Genomic DNA, 16,664 nt, shown 5'->3' on the forward strand with positions numbered 1-16,664 from the left:
AAATTTTATCTTACTTTGTGCCTCTATTATTATGTTGGTCAGTTGAATGTTAAATAGATCCAATGTTCAGTAAAAATAATTTGATGCAAAAATAAACTAGCTAAGAGGCCAACTGTATAGTATTTTATACAAGTGTTTAATATCGGTATTGGTGTCGGTATTGGCCAATAGGTGTCTGTTTAAGTCGATATCATCCCCAGCCCCCCAATAAAATAAAATAAAATCATATCGATGCATCCCTTGACCTCTGTGTTGCAATGCTACCAAGTACAAGAACACGACAAAATCCAAAAATAATTCAATATTAAATCAATATTATATTAAATATTGTTAGGTACATACTTTCGTTAGCAAACATTAAACCTCTCAGCTAATTGGATTATATGTGTGACTTTATAACAGCACAAGGGGCAACAGGTGATCAGCTGTCCTCGGCTCTCCTGTCATATCCCGTGACGATGGCAGGGGGCGCTAAAATACCATTTTACAGGTTTTAATGTACATTTTCCTACTAAATGTCTCTCCAGTTAAGCTTTTAAATAATGACTCATAATAAATAGTTGCTTTGCATTTAAATGGAAAAATAAAGGGAACATTTTTGCCAGTTGATCTTTATTTTTATTTACATTAATGTAATGTTCTACTCATTGAACCAAAGCTTTGTACTGCAGCAGGTAAACAGATTGATCCACCAGCTACTTTAAAATATTATAGAGAAAAACGGTGAATGTTTTTATGTGAAAATGAATATTTTGTGAGCAATATTTTCCCTGCAGCCAAGTGCCAGCAAGCAGGGGTGTTTAGCTAAAATGAATAAGCATTCTGATTTATTTCTCTTTATTTAATTTAAGTACCCTTTGCAGAGGTGCTTAGTTTTAACTGGATACTCTTGAAACAATAAAGTTTATAAGGAAATATTAATTGGCATGGCTTCAACCACTTTAAAGGGATAGTTCATTTTAAAATGAAAATTCTTTAATCATTTACTTATCCGCATGTTGTTCTAAACCTGTATGAATTTCTTTTTTCTGGTGAACACAAAAGAAGATATTTTGAGAAATGATGGTAAACACACAGCAGTAAGTGACCATAGATTTTCATAGTAGGAATAAAAAAAATATGATGGAATTAAATGGGTACCATCAACTGTGTGCTTACCATAATTTATCAAAATATTTTCTTAGTCATTTATCACAAAACTTCCAAAATATTTTTTTCCTACTATGGAAGTCAATGGTCACTTACTGCGGGGTGTTTACCATCATTTCTCAAAATATCTTCTTTTGTGTTCATCATAAAAAATAAATTCATACAGATTTAGAACAACATGAGAATGAGTAAATCATGACAAAATTTTCATTTTAAAGCGAACTATCCCTTTAACAAATGCATAGAAGTCATCATGAAATCAAAATAGAAGTTTTTATGCTTTTAATATGAACATGTTAGTCTGAAGGATATCTACTGTATAAACTAGTGTGCTCCAAAACATTGACAAAATTCACATTGCATACACTGTAAAAATGTGCTGCCTTAAATTTTTTTTATTAGATTTTAGATTAGAACTAAGATTTACAAGTCATGTTAACTTACATTATTTTTCTTGACAAGAGATGAGTTGCTATGAGTAGTCTTGATTTTATAAGTTATAACAACTCATCTGTAGTTTAAAAAAAACTCAACTAAGATAAATAATAGTAAGTTGAAATGACTTGTAAATCTTTTAACAAAAAAATTTAAGGTAGCAAATATTTTTTTACAGTGTTGATATAAGGATTTAAAACTTTTAATCTCTCATTTATGACATCATTCTGGCCTTCTGCTTCTCATAAACATAATGGTATTTGCTTTTTCTTAAAGGGGGAGGAGCCCCTCAAGATGTCCTGTCCTAACTATCTGTTTCAGTGGAAACAATGTCATAGTATAAAACAAAGCTATGCATTTCAGGGCATATCAATGAGTTATTGAAGCATCCAAGATTTTTCATATGTTTTTAATTTTCAGCCACTTCGCTGAATGGAATTATGATGACAAATAAAGCTGTTAAATCATACAGACAAATAAAAACCAACCTGATTTATATTAAATTTTCTTTAATGTGCACGGCATTATGTGATTTTTACAATAAAAGCAAGGGAAAAGAATTTCAATTTTTCATATAAAAATATGATCTCATCTACCGAGGCAGAATCAGGCATTGCAATAACTACCAAGACAGCAGATAGACAAGCAGGTGATTAAGTCAAAGCAACTAGATAAAAAGGTGACTTAAAAGTAAGCTTAATGTCAGTACAAAATACTATACCCCACTTTACTTTTGCAGCAGCATATGGGGCTGGAAAATTTTGTGTGCTGCCAGTCTTTGCCAGTGTGTGTGTAAGTGTGTGTATTTGTGTCCAGCTGTGAACACAGAGAAATGCAGAAAGGTTTGCTTACATTTGCAAGGATAAAATGCAAAACCAAATGATGTCACTTCATAATGCAAAAAAATAATTATTTCCAAAAAAAGTACTTCATCTTCAAAGATGGCAAATATGTGTTTATGTAAAAGCTGTGATAATGTGCTTTTATAAAAAAAAAAGTTTGCATGGATGTTGTACACCCTGCCACTCATAAAGTTGTTGCCATGACAACTACTTTGAAGCATTATGTGTCACAGAGTCAGGAACAGTCTCTTTGTTAATATGACAAAGGGTTCAGCGAGGGCACCTCTGTTACCCCAACCAACAAATTCAGTGGCAACATGCAGTGTGATGGGCAGTCTTGATGTCATGCCTACGTTTTCTTCGAAATAACCCCAACCCCTCTCCCAAAAACAAAATACTTTGGATTGCACCCCATATGATGACCACAAATAAGGGTGACCATACACATCTAGTTTGAACGTAGTTAAACTATTAAACAAAAACTATTATGAACCAACGAAGTGGATGCATAAGTCAAAAAAAGAGAACACAGAAATCAAATTCACAGCCTTGTCCCAAGTCAGGCGGTGTTCCTATAATGGTAAACCAAAAAGGCGAATTACAAAATTATCGGGCAACAGATCTTATGTCCAAAGGGATCCAAAACAAATATCAAAGACTCACTGAACACAAGCAGAGAGGATTATATAATCTAATGACCACCAAAATACAGTGCGAGCCCTCAACAACCGCACCTTTTGTATCACCCTTAAAAAGGATTTTTCTAAGCTTCATATCCCTGTGTTGGACATTGTTTTCCATTGCCCCATCCCACCCGATCCCACTGGTCGCCAACCGTTCCCAGTTCCGGCCTACACCACTTTTGTGGTGGTGATCCGGACGCTGCTGAAGCATTTCCCCATGGCTTCGAATAGCGGGTCGCAGAAGGTGTGCACACAGATGGAGTAGACTCGACTGATGCAGTGGATCTCAATAAAGTAGCTTCTCACGCACGGCACCACAGCCCAGATGTGGATGAAGGAGAGGATGGCAAAGAAGATGCCCCATACGAGAGCGAGCGGGATGCCGACCAGGGCCGTCAGCAGCCTGTAGCACCAGTATTTGGTTACTGTGAAGGTTGTGAAGCTGGCTTTCCATATGCCGTCAAAGCTGTAGGTGCCGGGAGGTTCTGCGATCACATCCTCAAAGTCCACCTGGAGGCAAAAAAATTCAGGGTTACACTCAGAATTGTATCATTTGTTACTCTATTATTAACAAAAAAATCATAATTTTTTCACCCTCATGTTGTTCTGAACCTGTATGAGTTTCTTTATTCTGTTGAATATGAGATATTTTGGTAAATGATGGTAATGACACAGTCGATGGTACCCATTGACTTCCATAGTATTTGTTTATCATACTATGGAAGTCAATAGGTGCCGTCAACTGTGCAGTTAACATCATTGATCAAAATATCTTATATTGTGTTCAACAGAATAAAGAAACACATACAGGTTTAAAACAACATGAGGATGAGGAAATTATTATTAATATTTTTATTTATTTTTTACTGTTGGGTAAACTATCATTTTGAATGCTTGTGAATGTTAGTCCTAATACCAAAAAAATCATCATTTTGATTTACCTAACCATTTTCATTTCTCTTTCTGGCCATGAAATAAACATTTATGTTACTGTACTGTATTTTTTAAATATTTTTAATACTGTAAATTTACAAATGTGTATATGCACTGTTGGAAATTGCTAAAAACTTTGCTTACTGAGCATTAAAGTGTACGATATTGAAGACAAATGTGATAGATATGTACAACAATACGTTTGAAAAATCAATCATCATCAAGCACTAACATTCAAGTCTCTTTTCTTAAACTATACATAACCTACTGAACTACTGAAATCAGTCACTTATTGCAAACTATTGCGATATGCACATTTGCAACATTTCAATAATTTCAATATATTGTGCAACAGGTGTCAAGGTAATACATGGGACCTTGATCATTTTTTAAAGAGCAACATCTTAATGCTGCGTTCACAGCAAACGCGAATAGAGCGTCTGGCGTGAATGATTTCAATGTTAAGTCAAAGTAAGATGCGTTTACGCGCGTCTGAAGGTCTCGCGGCGCGAATGAGGCTTTTAGCACACGTGGTAGACACGAATTTGCCTCATTCGCGCGTCTAGAATGGTGCTTTTTGTGCATTAACGCGTTAGATGTGAATTTGCGTCTGATGCCCGTGTTAACCAATCAGGAGCCTGCTTGCTGCTGTGGCGGTAGGCCAGCCCGGAGTCACTCATTTAACATGTAGGAACGACTGATATTGTGAGCAGTCACCCAGAGTTATATGACACGAGTTTATATTTCTATATAGACAGGAATAAAATTGGGCGCGAGACAGGCCGAAGTCACATTGGTGGTGGTTGAGGAGATTCCCCCATTCATATGTAAAGCGCTTTGAGCACTGGAAAAGCGCTATATAAATGTAACTAATTATTATTATTATTATCTAGGCGCAGCCTGGGAACTGGGAACGCCTTCGGAGGGTCTGGTGGACCCAAGGCGACGCTGACCCCTACGCTGCTGTTCTGCTCTCCAGAGCAAATACGAAGTGATAACCTCGATGAATGCTCAATCAACATCAGCCCAATCTTGCAAACAGACAACCTCCTAGCACTTGCCCCTCCCACAAGAAGCAGATTTTCGGATGCACATCAATTTCACTTCAAACACTTGCTTTTAACGTGTGTCTATTTTGCTCTAGACGTGCGAATGCATTCAAACTGTTCAAGCGGCAAACAAGACGCAGTATATGCAAATTTGACGCTCTATTCGCGTTTGATGTGAACGCAGCATTACAGGAATTTCGGACGGAGCATTTCGGACGCACATCAATTTAGCTTCAAACACTTGCTTTTTATGTGCATCTATTTTGCTCTAGACGTGCAAATGCATTCAAAATGTTCAAGCGGGAGACTAGACGCGGTAGACGCGAATTTGACGCTCTATTCGCGTTTGGTGTGAACGCAGCATTACAGGAATAGTTCATTCAAAAATGAAAATTCTGTCATAATTTACTCACCCTGAAGTTGTTACAGATCTGTATAAATTTCTTTGTTCTGCTAAACACAAAGAAAGATATTTTGAGCATTGTTTGGAGCACCATTGACTTCCATAGTATTTTTCTTTCTTATATGGAAGTCAACGGTGCTCCAGTTTCCTGCTCTTCCTTTGTGTTCAGCAGAACAAAAAAATGTAAACAGGTTTGTAACAACTTAAAGGTGAGTTAATGATGACAAAATTCATTCATTTTTGGGTGAACTATCCCTTTAAGTGATGTATGTGCCTTCAATTGGATACAATATGCATTAGGAATTAATATCACTTTGTATTGGCATTTTGTAAATTATGCACTTTTAACTAAATCCATCCTTCACGCTATTCATTCACAGTGCACTTTCCTTCATCCAGCAGCTGACATTACCAGAACCACAACTATTTCTCCTCCACCCCTTCATATCTACAGTACATTCCTCACCGACAGCTTTACATTGTACAGTACTCTGCACCGGTTCACTCAGACTGGTACGGCCTGGTTCACACACAGTCACCTCAAAACGCTCAAACCTTCTGCATCATACTTAAATCTGATATGCGCCTGTCACCCAACACTAACATTTAGAGAAGACCTCTATATACAAAACCCATTCCATTTTGCAAGATTAGTTCAGGTCTTTACAATGATGGCAGACCTCACAGATTGTATCTGTCCTATGGTACACCTGCTTCTGATGTGTTTATTTAAACTGTGCTGACTACGCAATGAAAAGCACACACAAACACTCTTCAATGTCCTTGACAGTCATTTGTAAGAGGCCAGATAAGGCTAATATTTATATAACAGCTTGTTTTTGAGTGAGCATGTCTGCTAGTTTTGTATCCACACAATATAACGTAAGTGAGCGTTCTTACAGTACTGAAATGTGTGTTTTAAAGTCAAATGAAGACGTTTCATAACAGTAATTTAATAGATTACAACTTGCTCAAGGATTTCAAACCATCATGGTTGAAGTTGGCACAGAAACTCCAAATTATACACTCGTATATAAAGTCTGTCCATTCATTAATCTCAACTATATACCGATTGGCTGGATGCATAGTTTCCATTACGGAAATATCACAACTCCAACAAAGGTAAAATAAACTGACTTCACTTACCATTTATGTTATGTATGTGGCAGATGCTTTAATGCAAAGCGACACATATTTTATTATTATAAAGTACTTCCCTGAGGATCAAACCCATGACCTTTGCATTGCTAACCTAATACGATACAAACTGTGCTAAAGGAACAGACTATAAAGATGGAAGTATCAACTTGTATTCCGTAAATCCATAATAAAGTGATAAACCATCAAAATACAGTACATCAACTAAACAGTGGGGATAAAACAATGGCATCATTGTGGATGTACACCATTCGCATAAAAACAACTACTACTGTTTATTTGTCCGAAAATAATCCTCCATCGCCATGGCAACAACCCATGACTCATTTCTAAATGCAATGTGCAGTGACTACAAACCCACCAATGCCTCATTACCGTAATTCTATTGGCCGCAGAAGTTTTCCTATGTTTGTCAAGTCAAGGAAACACTTCAACACCCTTAATGTATAAATGTAATACAAGTATATACTTCCTTAAAGGGATAGTTCACCCAAAAATGAAAATTCATCATTTAATCACTCTCGTGTTGTTGCAAACCTGTATAAATTTCTTTCTTTTGATGAACACGAAGGAAGATATTTTGAGGAATGTTTCAAACCAAACCCTTCGTGAGCCCCATTCACTTCCACAGTATAATTTTTTCCTACTAAGTCGAATGGAAACGGATTGGCCCTTCGTTTTCATCAGAACAAAGACATTTATACAGGTTTGTAACAACATGAGAAAATGTTTATTTTTGGGTGAACTACCCCTTTAAGAGAATGTACTACAAATAAAACCTAAAAAAACAATGTTACCGTAGTACTAAAGTATCACAATTCAACCATGGTTTTTCTACAATAACTCTTCAACAATGTTTTTTTTATTAATATGCTAAAAACATGGTTACTACACTTTTACTACAACAAAAAACCATAGTAAATTATTGTAAGAGATACGTGTAATGTCATAAGTGCAGTCTTTGTATGGTTTGACCACAGACTATGCACTGCCAAAATTACAAAGTGGTCCTCCGCTCCAGTGTGCTATTAAAAGAACGCATTTTTACGAGAGGAAAATGTTCTGTTCCGAGGGAAAGCTAGGCATGTGTTTCTGCACACAAGGATCTTTGATGTGGATATCTGTGGGAGTGCACTTGGACCATGTGTGCATCACGGTCTGGACGTCTCGCTGGAGGAACGCCCCGTGCGCGGAGAGTGAAACGGAGAAGGGAATTCCCTTCTACGCTCTCCTACGCAGGACCACTGCGGGACAATGGGCTTAACCCCTTTTAAGGACAAAATCAAAGAAGCATGTGCATGTCTGTTTTGCCTAAAATAACTTCGAAATCCCTTGTGACTTCAATCCCATAATCCTTAGCAAACATCAGAACATAAATCGAAAAAATGCTCTGGATTTCATTTTCGGTCAAATCATAAGAACTATTCATATCCACGTATCCTCGGGGAAGTGAGTCAGTATCATATTGTGGTGGGATGAAATGAAAGGGAGAATAACGCAGCAGGGGTGGGAACAGGGTGGAGATGCGTGTAGGGGGTTTGGTGCTGTTTATTGTACAGTCATCAAATCACCATAGCAAGCAGCTGAATCCATGTGGGCCAATGAACTTTATAGGAAAGTTGCTATGCAGGGAATTACCCCACGCCCAGGAAATTTTTTTTGTTTGTTAAGATTGTTAAGTGTACAGGATTCTCAAAAACAGGAAGGTCTTAATATTTCCCCTATAAAAAACAGCTCTTCACTGCATGGGAGTTAACACAGTAGCAAGCAGAGCTGCGCAGATTTCACAAACCCATGCCACAGCCCAAACATTTCACATTTCAGAGACAGCTGCAATAATTGTTTCCAATGCCACGGTAACAAAGGGCATTGCATGCCAGATGTTTCCATTTGTATAAATACGCAACACTTATGCTATATTAAACACAAGCTATAAAAAGTTACTAACTTACTTATTATTGTATTATTCAATGCATATCATTTATGCATAGCATTTATTATACTTTTTTTTTTTTTACATTTTATCTGTTTAAAAAATAAGGAAAAAATGCAAGAAGCATAAAAAGTGTAACAAAACTGCCGTACCTTAATCACATCGTCATTTAAATGCTTCGGGTCCCGGTTGACCAGGTCAATCTCTTTAGTGTGGACATCATGTAGAGTCTTTTCGTTGATGCTGTCGTTATCCATTTCTTTATTATTTGGTTTGTAAATGTTGCCCTGTTTCCTGATAAAAGGTGAGTGCGTGTATTCCTGTGGTTCCAAAGAAAACAGAAAATGAAAAGTTCATGAGCTTGGAGGGGAGACTGGGGCGCAACTCAGTACACCGCCCTGGCACGGGACGCTTTTAAACGGATTGAAATGAAGCACCACACCCCTCTGCAGCGCGTGAGCCATGTTGCCGCACGGGGGCGACATTTAACATTGTGCGCACGAGCGTTAAACGCGCTCGTATTGCAAAACAGAAAATATATCAAATTAAAATACATTAATTACAATTGTAGTTAAGAATAACTACGCTTTAGGACGAGTTTCAGAAATGAATTATAGTTTAATAATTGTTATTTCCAGGAGACGCACATAAAAATGTACAACTTGGATGAAAGCGTCTTCCAAATGCATAGACGTACCTGATATTATAGTCAAAGTGAAGTAACCATGTTTTGGCGCATTTACAGTTTATGTTACCTGTTTAACTGCAAAAGCCATGGTTAAATTAGTAGTGAAGTTTTGCCTATGATTAAACTGCAAATAAATCCCCAAAACTATACTTAATATGTTTAAAATTGTAGTTAAACCGTGGTTAATTTTCCTGAGGTAAGGAGTAGTCTACCTATACGCGCCCCGTGAACGTGCTTTTGGGCGCAGGCGCACGTACCTTTACGCACGGTTGCGTATATGTAATCAAATCATAAAAACAGATTTTAATATTATCGTTCCATGCAGTATTAGCATACATATGTTAAAATGTATCTTTATATAATAAACGAGTAAGCAGGGGTAATATTTCACAGTTGTTACCAGTTGAGCGTGACACGTACAGAAAGAATGTTCGCAAGTGTGTGCCAGAAAAGATAAGACGGCAAATTTGGCCACCATGCGCGAAAAATAGCCAATAGTGGACCATGGTGCCAACACGCCGCCTTTAAATCCAGATACACCCCGGAAAGTGATTAAACAAACCAGCTAAAACACAATAAAACATCGATTAAGAGACACAACTGCCCCCCAAATAGGTAACAAAGCTAATATTTAAGTGATTCTTACCTCTTCAGGTGTCCCGTCCTTGTATCCGCTAGTCATGCTGTCCTGAAGTGCATTCAGATCAGTGTGTGGAAACAAGACAATCACTTACAGAGGAAACTGAGGGAGGCGTGGGGAGTTGAAACGACATCGACCAACACTACCACACTGGCTCTTTACGTTTAGACTCCCATCATAGGGTAAATTATTTATTGAACGGTATTTTATCTGCTCTGAATCCTCTCGTTGCACAGGGTGGGAGTTTCTCAGTCACTCATGAGCAGTGTGTGTTTAATGAATGAGCCTGAAACCCTCCATTAGTCTGTCACTCAAAAAACACGACTTATTAGTGGTGGAGATTTTTGACGTGATTTTTCCCACATGGGAGTTTTAATTGGACACCGAGTGTAGCAAACAATCCCTTAAATTCCATGTGCACTACCCAAAAGTCTGGACACACCTAAAGTACTGTTTAATGCTGTTTGCCAATTGATAAAATAGTAGGAAATAACACAATGGAAGAATAAGACCCACGGTAGTAAGCAAATAATATGCACCCTTTCATTCAAGTGCAACCAGCAATAGTGGCACAAAAGCTGTTACTCGGGCGGTACCCTTTTTAAGAAATACATCTGTGTACCTAAAGTGTGCATAGTAGTACCTCAAAAGTGCATATTTGTACCAAATGTACCTAAATCGTACATAAGGACCCTTTAAAAGGGTACTGTCCCAGTGAGTACCTTTAATATAAGAGTGTGGGAAACTTGTTGACTGCTTTCCCTTCACTATTTGATCCATTTAAAAATCCCCATTACATTTAGGACTTAATTAATTTTCTGTTTAATTACTTTGACATTTAATTCATACACTTTTTTTGTTTGGTCATGAAGTAATTTTCACACATTGTTGTGATTATTTAAATTAAATCTTTGTTTTATGTCTATGCCTACAAAAATATCAATTCCTTACAGATCCTTAAGAATAGCATCCTTCACTTCCCTAAATTTGAAATTGCTGTTTTTTCAACTGTATTGAATTGCTTTGCAATGTATTGCGTTACACTGTCAGTTAAGGAGCGCCATCATGTTCTCATTTATAAAGGCTCTGCAGCTCCCCCTTGTGTTTTTTAAAGAGATGAGCAATCATTGCGGTGATCTGAAATCATCGCGATTAGGTCAAACACTTGCGATGAGGTGATTATTTAATCATTGTAACAGCGCTAGGGATGCTAAACAATTAATCACGATTAATCGTTAGCAGAATAAAAGTTTTTGTTTACATCACATGTGTAAACTGTGTATAATAAATATGTATATATATATATAAATATGAACACATTCATGTTTAATTTTAAGAAAAAAAAATGTATATATTAAGTATTTATATTTATAAATTATACATAAATAAACAAACGTATATACACATGTAAACATTTCTAAAACATACATGCATGTGTGTACATTTATTTATACAAAGTTATTATACACAGTTCACACACATATATGATGTAAACAAAAACTTTTATTCTGCTAACGATTAATCGCGATTAATCGTTAAGCATCCATACTTTATACAATGGTATACGGTTTGGAATAAAGCTAATCTGATTATATACTGTATGTATATACCTGAAACGTGCACTATGCGGTAAAGTGAGTTTGCATTCCAAAATCTACCTTAAGGCAAAACACTTTACAGTAGTTTAAAATGTTTTCAACAACATCAAATATACAAGCTTATAGTTTGTGTTATTCATATTTTATTTTTTTACTTTGATTTACTTGTTATTGATGATTTATTACACCTTTGTTTAACTTGTTATTTAAGTGCTTATACTGTATATCATTTATTTTTCTTTTACAGGAGTTAACTAAGGTCAGGCGCTGCATAATGAGAAATATGAGAGGCGATGCAAAATATGCAAACAAAGACGGCCATGATTGTGGCCAAAGGTGAACATGCAGGTTTTATAAAGAGCATATAAATGTGAAAACCCAGCTAAAGTCAATTTTAAAGTTTTTTGTTTTTCATAATATCACCCTAAATAATGTAAAGAACATTCTGTGAAAATATAACCTTGGTGCCTTTAATATTCACTGAGTTAGATCATGACAAATCAATGAGAAATCAATAAAACGTTCATGCTCCAAATCTCTTCATTAGATTATAAGACTTTAACCAGGATTTACAGACAGGGTCACAAACATCTACATCTATAGTCATCATATGCACAATTATATTTGTGCAAAACATAGCACAAAATCAATATGGTTAATGAGACATTACACCAAAAAATCAGCTGAGAGATAAAGAGAATGCAGATCTACAGCCAAAACCTTCCCAAGGTCCTGCTTTGCAAGATTTTTGTGCAGATATACACTTTCAGGCCAACCTGCCGAGCTGAAAATTTCACCTGGAGCATTTCTCCTGGAACAAAGCACTAAATCATCTCAGGTTTGCTCACTCCACTGTGAACTCTGTATGATGTAAGATCAAAGCGAAACCCAAAGTCTATCATTTATATAAAGGAAAAAAAAACACATCTTCAACTTTAAGATTTTATTTATTTGGTGCATGTAGCTCTTTATACTTATTTAAACTGAGTTGTGTTCAGCATGCTTGCCATATGACATCATTTAAAAGGGGCGAGGATATGGCACCTGAGCCTCTTATGTTCCACTGCACAGTCAAATATTCCATTTAGCCCGTGGAGCCACTAACAAAGCACAATCCATGGCAAACAGCACGTTAAACGCAGCTTTGCAAGGCAAATTAATCGCCATTTTGAATAATACATGCATCATCATATAAAGAAATCAGTGTTAAAACAGTGTTAATGTATATTTGTACAGAATGCTCTTTAACAGGCATGTACCTGACAATTATAAATATAGTCTGTGCACTAAAATGCTGTCAGATTTATATAATTTAAACATAACAGCATCTTATTCAGTCTTGTTGTATAAAAACCTTTCATCTGTAAATATATAAATATTATTACCCTCAATAAATCACTACTTCCCTATTGGAAGTAGTTCCATCATTTTTTATATTATTCTTTCTTTTTACTTCTTTACAAACACATCATAATCCTATATTGCCGTATCACATTATGCATATTGAGACTGTGCATCAATCAGAGCATCTTAAAGGGATAGTTGACCCAAAAATGAAAACTCTGTCATCATCATCATCTTTCGTCACACCCTTATGCTTTCAATACTTTATTATCAGTGTATTGCAAATGAATAGTGACTAAGGCTTTCAGTCCCAAATTGTCTTTGTACTCCACAGAACAAGATGTAAATGATGACAAAACTTACATTTTGTGTAAACCGTCCCTTTAAGTCTTATAATACAAAAGCTTACTCCAAAAAAGCATGTTCACACTGACACCACCCTTTAAAAAAGTCTGGAATGATTATTGCAGTTGTGTAATAAAATACAGGATTTTTGTTCCCCATTTCTGTGTTTTGGAATGGCAAGGATAAATGATCCTTCAGGAGATAACCTTCAATAATGAGGTCTAACAAGGTAATAAACCCGATCGAAAGATTTGCAACAGTATCGGGTGAGATAGTCTGGACTTGTACATCATCCAGCAGAAGAGCTGAAACACTTCAATGTGGAGCTTACAGAAAACATCTTAGTTTTGCAAAGTCTTGATGTTGATGGACGACAAGCACCTCCCAATGCTGAAGTAGAGAGGTCGTATGAACGTGTCCACCAAACTGGTCCAGATCACCTGAATGGGAGGCAGAGTCATCATGCAGCCATGGACCACCGGTATCACCACCCTGCAAACAGAAGACAGCTCATCATCACGTGTGCTGTTAATACACAGGATTTATTTAAAGATCCTATTAAGGTGAATTTGATCCTGTCTTTGTTCTGGTGAAAAAATATTCCCTGTAGTGTTTGGAAAGATTGAAAAGCTTTTCGCAGACACTTCCCCTAAATCATCATCTTTGAAGTTGTTGACATTCTGGGCTGCACATATGATAGAGCTGTCAGTAAGCGTGACTCGCCCGTAAAGGATGAAAAATAGGTGAGATACCACGTAAGATGTGTTATTAGTTATTGCTAAGGTGTACTAAGTGGTGCCAATTAAAGGGGCACGATACTGTTTTCATCTATCTATCTATCTATCTATCTATCTATCTATCTATCTATCTATCTATCTATCTATCTATCTATCTATCTATCTATCTATCTATCTCTGTTGAAATGTGCCTTGAGAAAGTGATTATACACTCACCTAAAGGATTATTAGGAACACCTGTTCAATTTCTCATTAATGCAATTATCTAATCAACCAATCACATGGCCTTTGCATCAATGCATTTAGGGGTGTGGTCCTGGTCAAGACAATCTCCTGAACTCCACCTTAGGCCCCTTAGTGCCAATTTGGCATCATTTAAATGCCACGGCCTACCTGAGCATTGTTTCTGACCATGTCCATCACTTTATGACCACCATGTACCCATCCTCTGATGGCTACTTCCAGCAGGATAATGCACAATGATGCACCATGAATCATTTTAAATTGGTTTCTTGAACATGACAATGAGTTCACTGTACTAAAATGGCCCCCACAGTCACCAGATCTCAACCCAATAGAGCATCTTTGGGATGTGGTGGAACAGGAGCTTCGTGCCCTGGATGTGCATCCCACAAATCTCCATCAACTGCAACATGCTATCCTATTAATATTGGCCAACATTTCTAAAGAATGCTTTCAGCACCTTGTTGAATCAGTGCCAGGTAGAATTAAGGCAGTGCTGAAGGCGAAAGGGGGTCAAACACAGTATTAGCATGGTGTTCCTTATAATCCTTTAAGTGAGTGTATACGTTTTGGAAGATAGCATTGATTTATTTTGATACCCCTTTGAGCTATTACTTCTATCTGAGTAATTTGTCAAAACTCCTAAGCTAATAGGGTCACGCTTGTTAAGGGTCGTAACACCCGCGTGTGCTAATAAGCCGCGTTTAGCTCATGGACATCGACCATGAAAGAGCTTCTGACCTAAAACACAGCACAAACAAGGGTCGACCAGTACGTTCTGCCAAGTTTCTGCCTGCATGTGTCAAAATTCAAAGGGGTCACAGAAAACTCCTCACTTGCATGCTAACAACGCAACGTTTTCCACCATTAGTGAAATTCCACATTACACTACTGTGCAAATATCTTTGTGCGCTTGTGCATTTGTAAACTACAATATATAACTGCAAGTAGTCTGAATAAAGAATAATAATAAAATAAAAAAGAAACTTCTATTTGCAGTGTTTTTCAGTGCCCGTTTTTATCTAGATGGGAAGTGGCCAAGACAAATATTCTGCAATTGGACTGTGGAAAACTTTACACGGTGCCAACGGCTTCACCAACAAAAAGACTTTTCATACCAAATATGTATGCAGCTGAGGATCCCGAAAACAATCCCTGCAACAAATGCCATGGGAATGGCCAAAATCGTGGTGAGGAACAGGTAGACAACATATTTCACCAGCTCGAACACAGCATGACTGCCAATCCACACTTTATCAAAGCTGTGGGTAGAGATGGGCTCTGCGATGATGTCTTCAAAGCCAACCTGTGAAGTCAAATATATAATCAGTATCTCAATTTACTCACTCAGAGTTAGATAGATAGATAGATAGATAGATAGATAGATAGATAGATAGATAGATAGATAGATAGAGAGAGAGAGAGAGAGAGAGAGAGAGAGAGACCAAAAAGCTGGACTGAAAGTATGCATGCTATGCACGTGAACAGATTTCGCATAGCCCTACACTACACAAGTGAAAGTAATCCAAACACGTTTACAGTTTATTAATGTTTATGACAACAGCTCAAATCCCTTAAATTAAATAATTAAAAGTGATATACTACAGTAAGATAGTGTGTACAAGTCCTACTTACCTTTACGTGTGAGTTAATATTTTTAGGGTCTCTGTCCGGTACCGCTGAATAAACGTGCGCTTTTTGTTTCCCCAGTATTGGTTCAATGGATTTGTTGAATTCGTCTTCATCCATAATAACGCTGGTCTCCGCTTTTTCCCTTTCAAGTCCCATGTTTTGTTTTTGGAGACGCTGAGAGGCGCGCAGTGCTCTCTGTTGCGCCTGTGGAACGCGCACTGCGCGCTCATTGCAGGACGAGCACACGCCCCACGGAAGCGCGTTTCACAGCGCAGACAAAACACACGAGCGCCGCTTATTTAAACTCCTACTGCAACAAATAGGCCTACCGTGTGGGCCAGCGATAAGGAGGGTTGAGAAACATATCCCAGTATCTTACATATCTTCATACATTGTTAACTAAAAAATGAATGAAAGGAATGTAAACAGATCGTTATTAGCATTTATTCAATATTTAGATAAATATCTCATTGTTTCATTCATTTATTTATTCAGTTATGCATTGCTTTATTTATATACAGCTTATATAAAGTATGCAGGTGTTTGTGGTTGCATTGTGATCCATGCATTTGTGTGTTCGCTGCTTATAATCTAGCTAAGTTACATGAACCTTTCTCAAAACATCACAAAACATGTTTATCTTATGGTCGTCTATATTGACAGATAGAGCTTCTTTGAGGAAGTCTTTGTTTGAGGGAGTAGGAAAACACGACTGTTGGTAGATCATTTGCCTGTGTTATTCTCGGTCAACCCTCTGCACCAGTTGAGCTCTGTACCACTCACATTTGCCTTATATAATATATATATATTCATAATTCATATTAAAGGTCTAGTCCATAACTAGAAAGAATG

The 16,664-nt window shown here is 37.0% G+C and overlaps 2 protein-coding genes across 2 annotated transcripts; both read right to left on the reverse strand.

Annotated features, from left to right (window-relative positions):
- Positions 1 to 2,076: 2,076 nt before the first annotated feature.
- On the reverse strand, positions 2,077 to 10,141 carry cav1 (caveolin 1). Its single transcript, XM_065291795.2, has 3 exons — positions 9,920 to 10,141; positions 8,738 to 8,905; positions 2,077 to 3,619 (listed from the first exon to the last, which is right to left on the reverse strand). Exons 1-3 carry the CDS (start codon positions 9,953 to 9,955, stop codon positions 3,278 to 3,280), a joined length of 546 nt encoding a protein of 181 aa, XP_065147867.1. The 5' UTR covers positions 9,956 to 10,141; the 3' UTR covers positions 2,077 to 3,277.
- Positions 10,142 to 12,439: 2,298 nt separating this feature from the next.
- On the reverse strand, positions 12,440 to 16,082 carry cav2 (caveolin 2). Its single transcript, XM_065291796.1, has 3 exons — positions 15,816 to 16,082; positions 15,299 to 15,486; positions 12,440 to 13,692 (listed from the first exon to the last, which is right to left on the reverse strand). Exons 1-3 carry the CDS (start codon positions 15,966 to 15,968, stop codon positions 13,542 to 13,544), a joined length of 492 nt encoding a protein of 163 aa, XP_065147868.1. The 5' UTR covers positions 15,969 to 16,082; the 3' UTR covers positions 12,440 to 13,541.
- Positions 16,083 to 16,664: the final 582 nt, after the last annotated feature.

The sequence above is a fragment of the Paramisgurnus dabryanus genome, chromosome 23 (assembly GCF_030506205.2).
Source record: "Paramisgurnus dabryanus chromosome 23, PD_genome_1.1, whole genome shotgun sequence".
Lineage (NCBI taxonomy): Eukaryota > Metazoa > Chordata > Actinopteri > Cypriniformes > Cobitidae > Paramisgurnus > Paramisgurnus dabryanus.